This window comes from Bidens hawaiensis, unplaced genomic scaffold (genome assembly GCF_021521415.1).
Source record: "Bidens hawaiensis isolate Kalapana, Puna unplaced genomic scaffold, B.hawaiensis_p1.1 tig00000237_1, whole genome shotgun sequence".
Lineage (NCBI taxonomy): Eukaryota > Viridiplantae > Streptophyta > Magnoliopsida > Asterales > Asteraceae > Bidens > Bidens hawaiensis.
Window position 1 is genome coordinate 7,704,666 of NW_027491021.1, and position 9,536 is coordinate 7,714,201.

The window sequence follows — 9,536 nt, forward strand, 5'->3', positions numbered from 1 at the left end:
AGTCACAGAATTTGCTCTGATCAGCGTTGTGACGCTCTCGGATTATTGGAGCCTTTGGCCATGGGAGTCTCTCGGTGTCGAATATCTCGGTGACGCTTTTGGTGAGTGGCGTCCATCTGGAGTTCCGGTTTGACGACGGCATGTTATCCTTTCCGCCTAACCGAGGGTGCGAGCCGGATGAGGTGTCAAAGTTTACCCTTGACTGCCAAATGCCTAGCTTCCTCTTTTTGTTTAGTCGGGCGGTAAGGACATTGTTTTCTCTTGTTTTCTGGGTGTAGAGGTTTGTGCTTTGGGGAAGATCTCTACCCAGTTGCTTTTCCGTTTCCGCGAAGCGTTTAGCTGCTGTCATGATGGCATCCCATGTGGATGGCATGCCATCTTTACCCGTTAAGGTGCGGATGAGCTCTGGGTCTTTTGTGCCTTGGATGAAAGCAGCCCGAACAAGATCTTCGCTAATATTACCCAGACTTAGCTTCTTTGAGTTGAAGCGAGTGATGAAGTCTAGCAAAGATTCATCTTCCTCTCGAATGCAATTGAGGATTGTCCATTGCTCTTCGGTATACTTTCTTTGTTGGCTGAAGTGTTGGCTAAACTTCTGTTGGAAGTCTGCCCAATCGTAGATGTGGTGGACCGGTAGACGGTCGAACCACGCTCTGGCTGCTCCAACCAGCGTCATCTGGAACATATAACACCACGTGGGTTCCGTCCAGTTGCTGACGGTTGACCCCGCTATGAATCTGTTCAAATGATCGTCTGGGTCAGATATACCATCATAGGTGCCGATGTTTGACATCTGTTTGGCACTTCTTGGGGCGATTGCTTCCGCAATGTCTCTTGCAAACTTGGAGGTTCCCGCATTTGCAGCGGTTGGTCTGAAGGTTTTAGAGAAGTCACGTGGGTTTCCACCCGCGTTTTTTGGTTTGAAGGTTTCTCCAAAATTCCTTCTCGGTTGGAAGTCCGTTTCCTTACGCTTCCTTTTCGCCCTATGGCGAGGGTTTGCGTCGGTGTCGGATTCCTCCGAATCATCGTCCAAGTACTCGCACTCATTGCTCATGTTGAGCTGTTGAGTGCTTCCGAATTCGTCAGCCTGTTGGAGTGAACGCAAGCGTTCATCCAACTCAGCTTGGCATTCCCTTTGACGTTTTTCCGCCCACGCTTTAACTTTTTCAAGTGTTTGGCGGGGGGGCCTCGTCTGTTGTCTTTCCACCTAGGTATCAATGAATCCCAGGGGAGGATTGTTTACTGCACTTGCCCTGGCTCGGGTAACCGGGGTAGTGTTCGTAAAATTTACTGCACTTGCCCCGGCTTGGGTAACCGGGGTAGTGTTCGTAAAATGTGTGTATTCGCCGGTGTTCCCCCCAGTAGCTGGGGTTGTGGTTACCGGGGTTTCTTGGTCATTCGCTGGCTTTGGCAACGGAGTAACCTTAACCATCTTTTCGGAGGTTTTGAAAAAACTGAATAAATTAGTTCTAGCTTTTATGCACGGATGGCGCCAATGAAGAAACTCTAATTGACCCCGGGCAGATTACGGATAATCTGGGGGTTAAATAGATGTTTCCCACGAGGGGTTATGTCCGGCAAAGATGGTTCTTCTGGTGACCTGCAAAACAGACACCGTGAGCTCGTCACTTAGAAGGGGGGGTACCTCCTTGTGACCACCCTCCGGCGTGAGAATCAGACTAGATTGCTCTTGAATATAAGTGTATATTAAGAGATTGCTAGAAAAGATAAGATGTGATAAGGAAATGTAATGTGTCCATACCATTCCAAGGTGTTGGAGTTTTTATAGCCGAAGGTAGGTTTCCAAGCAGGTACAGCCGGCTGAATAGTATTCCTGTTCTGCCAACTGTGGGCTACGCACGTGCCATGCTGGTGGTTGGTGGGTAGGCAGCGGCTGATAGTGACCAGGCTGGCTGTGTACTATTCCTGTTCCACCAACTGCAGGCTGTGCACGTCCTCCGACAGGTTGGTGAGTAGGCAGCGGCTGATAGTGACATACAGTACAAGAGCGTGCTGCTCGTCATACTGTTGTCAGTGAGCTGTCGTATCTTTGGTCAGATCTTTTGTCCATACCTCGTCAGGTACAGTACAAAAGATCTCCAGTATCGTACGGACTGGCTCATTTGTGCGGGAGTGTTCCCGGCTTTGTGCGGGAGTGTTCCCGGCTTGCTCACTCCTTCTTCAGGTGACATTACTGAATTATTTAAGAGTTAAGTGCCTTGTGCGTGTAGCCTTGCTGCGCGGGTAGCCTTCCCTGATGGCTAGTATCCGTTGCTGCGGGAACAGGCGGAGTACGTCGACCATTGGGAGGCTTTTCCTGCGGGAACAGCTTGCGTACTGCACGTAAGGACGTCACGTCTCTGAGCATGGTGGGTCCTGCGGATCCAGTTGGTTTCTGCGCAGACGTCTCTTCAAGGTGAGTTGCGAGTTTAGCCTTTGCGCAGACGTCCCTGTTGAAGGTGAGTCTTGCGGGTTCAACTGCGCAGACGTCCCTCTTTGAGGTGAGTCTTGCGGGTCCAACTGGGCTCTGCTGGGACCTACCTCTTCAATTACCGACCACCGACCACCCTCCTGACCCCTTTTGTTCGCTAACGACTCCATCAACCTGAAACAAGTTGGTTGTCTTTTGGTCATTCGTGGTTTGACCATACGCGATCTCATGGTTCTTAGCATTTATGACGTACACCCTAACGAAATATGTAGCCGACGGGGTGTCTTTTGGAATGGGCCATGTAAATGTGTTGTTTGCGTGTTTGTATGTTCCATTTGTGATGTCGAATGGGCATGTCTTGTCAAAATCGAGGTTGTCGTCTGTTTTTCGGTCGTCTCGGCCTGTTTGGCTCACGGGTGCATAACATAGCTTGGCTTCAATCGTGGTGTAGTTAGCCTCTGAAACTGTTAGGTTAGTGTTGTATGCCCATGTGATTGTAAGTGTATTGACCCCTGCCCTCAACACTATAAAAAAAGAGTCTCTACCGGTTAGTGGTTACATTTCATTTCATTCTAGTCTATGTTATAGACTAGGTTAGGGACATGTGTGTTACGTCACAAGTTGAATAAATGTTTTTTAAAAGTATTTTTTTGAAATAACATATCATTTATTTCTTAAAGACGTTTATAAGGCTAGGGTATGGTTTATTTGAACCATTCCCCTTCATTTGCTACATCAGTTTTTAATCCATCATTCACAAAACCCTTCATCCAGAGGTATGAATCATTCTCCTCATTCTCTACCGATCCATTATTTAATAATATAAAAAAACAAAAAAAGAAAAGGAAAAAGAAAAAAAAAGTTGATTGGATTAGATGGCATATAGTTGGGAATGACCTAAATGCATGAGATGGCATATAAGGGGGGTGAAATGAGGCCATTATAAAATTTAGGTGTCTTGTAGGATCCCTCAGTGGTTCAAAGTTATGTCTACCCACCGTCCTAATAAAAAAAGTGGACCTATAGTTTAATCAAAATTAAAAACCAAATTAAAGAAAATCATTATTAATATTTAATAGGAGTGAGGGGCGGTAAATTAAAATCTAAGCTTCACCAGAAGTCGATATGTGTCGTTCAAACTTTAATATGAGACAGATGTGAATTAACCAACTTTTAGGCGGCCTACAAATCTGATACATGTCTAAACTTAATGCTCAAGATCAGGCTTGATGGATTTAGTTTCATAGGATTAATGCTGAATGAACAAAACCCGCTCCAAATCGTATAGTTTAATTGAAAACCCAACTTTTAATATGTACAAGTTATAACTTGAAGTTATAGCTCAATTTTTAGTATTATCAAATTATGGATTATGTGTATGTTAAAAATATTATTTTAAAATGGCTAACCTTGGTCTGGTGTAGCGGAGTCGGAGACAATGAGGGATTGGTTAAGAGTAGAGAGATGGACATTATGAGCATAAGAAGCAACTATGAAGCAAGAAAGAAGGAGAAGAACAGCATTAGGATGAAGCTCCATTGAAAGGTTGACTTTAAATGTAGAAAAAAAAAGTCAATTTGAGACAGACTTCAATTGTGATTATAGAAGTTGGGCCAATACACTATTTATAGATGGTTACTTGGTTACATCAAGCCACTAATTCATTCCATTTTATAAGTATTTTATTTAATTATATCACAAATATTATCTCTAGACCCTAAAATATCCCATAATATAAAGGTTTAATTGGTTGACCTTTTTAATTACTTCCAAAATGTGTTTAACTACTTAGTTCCTGAATTACTATTTTGGTATGAAGGATGTGCCTCAAGATCTAAGAGACTTATAAATTTAAGTCTTTTAGTTACGTACAATATTAAAAAAATGTGAAAAATATACAACTTCTACAATAAATAATATATCAAGTTTTGTACCATACCTTTCTGAAAGTATCAAGTCTATTTACTCTCTTTATGACACCATCGCCGTCATCGTACCTAAAAGATAAACTTTTGGTACCTTTTAACTAAAAATGATTAATTTGTTTACTCTGTTTCCGAAGGACATGGTGTGTGGTAAAGCATCTGTTTTCTATCCTAAAGGCTGATATATATGGTTTATAGAAATATTTAGGAGTATGCTAGTTTTTCGTTATAAAAGTTTATAATTTTCTTGCAAAAGCTTAGTAGATTTAATTTTGCACGGTAGCTAGATATAATTTGGTAGTTTTTGATATTTTGTGAAATTAGCCATATATGTGAGAGACTTTAGGCAATAACGTGCTATTTTTCGAAAGTTATATAAACATATGACATTTAATTTCATATTAAAAAGTGATATTCTAACAGTTTTTCCTGCCAGAAAATCCTTCTAAACATATTTATTACAAATATAACAACTAGCTAATAAGGAATATCATACAAGTTAATTAAATTTGTTATTCATTATTTTTCTAATTTCATAAGGTTGATCCCGACATGTATGGATAATTAAAACAAAAGTCAAAACATTAAAAGATGTAGTACATAATATCGTACATTTGTACTTCTTGAGTTACACTCTTTCATGTTATAGGTTGACATTGTGACAACATATAGGAAACTAATTTTATAATATTATTAACTAATTCATCAAGTTATAAAATATTATCAAGGGCAGATTTATAAGGCCTCATGGGGTATTGAGCTATCCACTCAATTTTCTTTGCCAACGGTAAATTAATGCAATATAATTTTGTTCTTTTTGTTTTATGTAACGGATATTCGAGCAAATATTATGATACTCTTATATGTCTAAAACAACATTTTGAGATACCCCATAATATTTATTCTAGATCCGTCATTGATCACCATTATTGTTAAATGACCAATGAGGTTCTAATTTTTCATATGGTAAGTTGAATGAGTGTACAAAATTACACCCTCAAACATAATCTTCACATCTAATCCATCAATCCAAACTCCATATAATCTATGAGAATTAACTTGAGCTCCTCAATATATAATATTAGCAAGAGAAGGCCTTTTTGTTGTCAAAAACCGCCTCATTACGGTCCTTCCAAATACACTAACACGCAGAGATGACCACCACATGAACCGTCTTGCTTTTAAGTAACCCGAGCTGCATATGATGATTAAGAGGCATGGTATCCTGAAACTAAAAAAGCAAAGATGGAGGGAATTTTACATCATTGACTAAGAATTTGCCACACCGGAGAGTCGGACACGCCATTTCACACAAAACTAGAATATGCTCAGTCGATGACTCGATTCGTTGTGATCATTGCAAAGAGGGCAGTCCGAAAAAACATTCTGTTTGATAAGAGTATCGACTTTATTTTCTCAAAATTATGTATTATTTAATTAGTTTTAGTTTAACAAAATTTAATTCGTGTTCTTTGTGCAGGGGCTTATTTGACACAAGAGGGTTGTAACTAACTAACTATACATAACACAATATCAAGTTAATGGACTTCTGATGGGCCAAAGGCCCAATGCACTCAAAATAGATTGTCTACAAGGGTATATTTGACTATTTGTGCAGTGGTTTTAGACTTAGTATTTTATTTGATTTTATGTGTGCAGTATTTTTATTTCAAAATAGCAATTATAGGATGTTTTCAAAAGCACTCAAACAGAATGGGCTTAATGAACTTCTGATGGGCCAAATGAAAACTAAGGGAATCGTATATTTTCGTATGATGAGTTGATGACCTCTAATTTTTCATTTTTATTTTCTAAAGCAAATGGCAATCATTATGTTATGAAACCATGGAGATTGCCAATGGCAATGACGACCTCGACACCAGCTCCACAAACGTAAATGTGATTGAAGAGGTGACCATTCTCATTGGCGTCCGCCCCGTTTGTGTTACATTGGCAAATTTTCATCCTGTTGTGATGCATGTGAAGTAACAACAGAAAAAAAAAAAAGAAAAGACTTCTAAATTGATCAAATGTTTATGTCAGATATTACCATAAAAAAGTTATACATCATCTCTTTTTTTCTGAACGACCAACAAAGTGTCAAAGTCCAACCACCCAGATATATCCATTAACAAAAGACCACCCAAGCCCACAATTGCATACAGCGGTGGTGACTTCGCCTGCCACCAATTCCAAGGAACACCCACTTTCCGAAGGCCAACTGTGGTAAAAACCCTAGCTCACGGGTGACATTTTTGTCACGAACAAGACTCGAACCAGCAACCTCATGTTGAAGAAAGTCACCGAAATACCCATTGGTGCCGTTAGAGCACGCTCCTTTCATTATAGATCGTCTCTAAACCTTTCCTCAAACTTGAAATATGATATAATTTACTTTTGTGAGTCAAGTTGGTGGTCCAAAACACCAAAAGGATGAATCCCATTTCCATGTATGACCAACACTCAAAAAGTGACCTGTTTTTTGGCCCCTTCCACTCTACACAAATAACTAGCCTAGCTACCTAACTACACCACCTCCACATGCCATGTTATTATTATTATTATTATCGTCGTCATCCATCGTATTTCAATCGACAAATATTAAAAGAATTTCGTCGTTAAAAAAGCGACATTATATTTTAAACATAATATATGTAACAAATTAGTGTAATCCCATAAAATCATGATATAGTTTGATTGTATCAACTAACATTTGCACTCATAAATAAAATAAGTAGCCTAGTTAATTTAAATGTAAGTATACATATACACTTAGTATCAATATTTTGGCACATACAATCTCTATCTCATTCAACCTTCCATGCATATAGAAACAAGAAAAACTCATTTAACCCATTTGGATCAAGCCCATCTACCGAACCCGAACTCGGCAACGATAACGGTGACGATGGTGCTGATATCGCCGGAGAAGTATTCGGATTGGTGAGTTTAAAAATAAACAATGCATGTCTTAAACCAGGACTAAAAAGCCAATCATGAACATCCCAATATACTTCAATTGTGACTTTACCAAAATGAATACACTCATTACCTCTAAACTTCCAATGAAGATGCTTCACATTGATCATTAATCGGTCATCTATTCGTATCTCCATCGTTGGAGCAACGGCATCTCCAACGCCTTTGTTCTTGCATTCGATCGAAAGCTCGTGAAATCGTCCCTTTTCGTGAAACTTTAATCTTGTTGAAAACTTTTTCTTACCAAAAACATGTTCTTTTCTTGATATTAAAATCGGGTCGTATAAAGCCGGCCTGCAGCCAGTTTTTCGATAAGCATCTTTTTTCAAATCACCTAGCAAAAGCACCACTTCTTGATCGCAAACAACCGCAACGTAATACTCGGAACTTGGTTCGGTCTCACCGTTAAATTTTGCAGCTTTGAGGTCCCAGAAAACATCCAGGATTTTTCCTGCTATATTAAACCTGAATATAATTTTTAAAAGACTTAGTTTTGCTTAAGGGCATGGTTTTAAAAATCCCGCCTAGGCACCAGATAAACGCTAGTCGGTATCCCACCGACTAGTTGCCGATTAATCACTATTTTATCAAAACTGAAAATTTTATGGTATATATGTATTTGAAAAACTACATATGAATTCTGATCCGATTAATCCTGATTATTCGCTAATCCTATCCCACCACCCAACTAGCGCCTAGCGATTTCTACAGCGTTGCTTAGTGGTGTAAACGAGTTGAGTCGATCCTAAGCTCGACAATGCTCAAGCTCGGCTCGTTAGTTGCTTTTTTAAACTCGGGCTTTGCTCATTTGTTATTTATTAAGAAATTTATACACGTTGTTAACTACTTTTATATATTTTGAAAAAAAAAAATCTTTAAAGAGACTAAGCTAGGCTCTAGGTGTAGTACCTTAAAAGAGCCAAAGTTTATCTCAAGATCAGTTGTATAATGTAAAATTAATATATAATTACATAGAACTCCAAAAGAGAAAAAACTTAAAAATACATAAGGCTCGGCAAGCCTAAATGAGCTTTCCATACAAGGCTCGAGCTCGGGCTCGATAACTAAACGAGATTTATTTAAGGTTCAGCTCGTTTTGAGCTTTTTACCAATCCGAGCTCAATAGCTTGCCAGCAGCTCGGCTCATTTGCACCATAGAACTTTTACTATCTAAAAGGGCTGGCCGCATAACTCGGGCATTACAATGTAATATAAAAAGGGTAAAAAACTAAACCTTTTGGATCCTTGTTTTCTCCAAAAGCACCAAGGCTTTAGCTCCACCTTGCATGTGGACTCAGTCTCCGTTGACTCGTCTCCGTCAATGGAGACTGTTAACCCATGAAGGAGCATATGCTTGAGCCAGGTGACAGTGATGTGACGACAACTTCCGGCTATTTGTGTCTTGTAAACGGACATAAAAAGAGTCTGTCCGGACTTTGTAACGGTTGCATATTGGTCTTCACCGGCACCGGCTGAGAAACAAGATGGGATTCCAATAGGGTCTTGGAGCATGTTTAAGGTTTGATGAGAAATGTGTGAAAGTTTAGGATGTTTTATGGGATAAAATGTGTGTTGTCAGTAGTAATGGAATACAAGAAAGTGTTCAAAGTTTAAAATGGAGGTAGATGAGCAGTCAGATAATGAAAGTGAGTGCATTGAATTTGTTATTATTTTTTTGAATCCAGATATCTTTTGTTTAGTTATATTATATTGTGTGTTGTATATATATTTATATTGGAGTTTATATGCTCCTCAACCACTTGAGTTTGACTGGTAACTGTAAAAATTATTCTATCTTTTAACACTTTGTGATTGGAAATTATGTAAAGAGAAATTACTAGAAATGGCCTTGAGTAATTTGCACTACAAGATATCTCTCCTTATGCTTTTTATAAAAAAAAATGTTGTATGTAGTTTTTATGTAATTCATCTTCATTAGGTATTATTTTTTTAAAAAATGCAGACTAGCTTACATATTCACTAATCCTACTAAAAAGATTAGACGTTTTATCTATCACGAAAGTCGAACCCTCAATCTCATAAGAAAGACGGATAGCTAGATACCTTCTTTTATAATTTATATTATACATTGAAACCAGTAGGATGAAAGCTGTATAATCAATCTCATAAGACACTCGTAATATATGTGATAGAGATCCATAAAATAACTCATAGAAAATCTGATTGTTGACGCATACACT

General features: G+C 38.8%; 2 protein-coding genes across 2 annotated transcripts; both read right to left on the minus strand.

Annotated features, from left to right (window-relative positions):
• Positions 1-2,545: 2,545 nt before the first annotated feature.
• LOC143600383 (high-affinity nitrate transporter 3.1-like) lies at positions 2,546-4,013 on the minus strand. Its single transcript, XM_077078110.1, has 2 exons — positions 3,841-4,013; positions 2,546-2,955 (listed from the first exon to the last, which is right to left on the minus strand). The coding sequence occupies exons 1-2, from the start codon at positions 3,968-3,970 to the stop codon at positions 2,546-2,548; spliced, it is 540 nt and encodes a 179-aa protein (XP_076934225.1). The 5' UTR covers positions 3,971-4,013.
• Positions 4,014-7,163: 3,150 nt separating this feature from the next.
• LOC143607687 (uncharacterized) lies at positions 7,164-8,937 on the minus strand. The gene is made up of 2 exons (XM_077083069.1): positions 8,570-8,937; positions 7,164-7,800 (listed from the first exon to the last, which is right to left on the minus strand). The coding sequence occupies exons 1-2, from the start codon at positions 8,845-8,847 to the stop codon at positions 7,164-7,166; spliced, it is 915 nt and encodes a 304-aa protein (XP_076939184.1). The 5' UTR covers positions 8,848-8,937.
• Between the last annotated feature and the right edge of the window lie 599 nt (positions 8,938-9,536).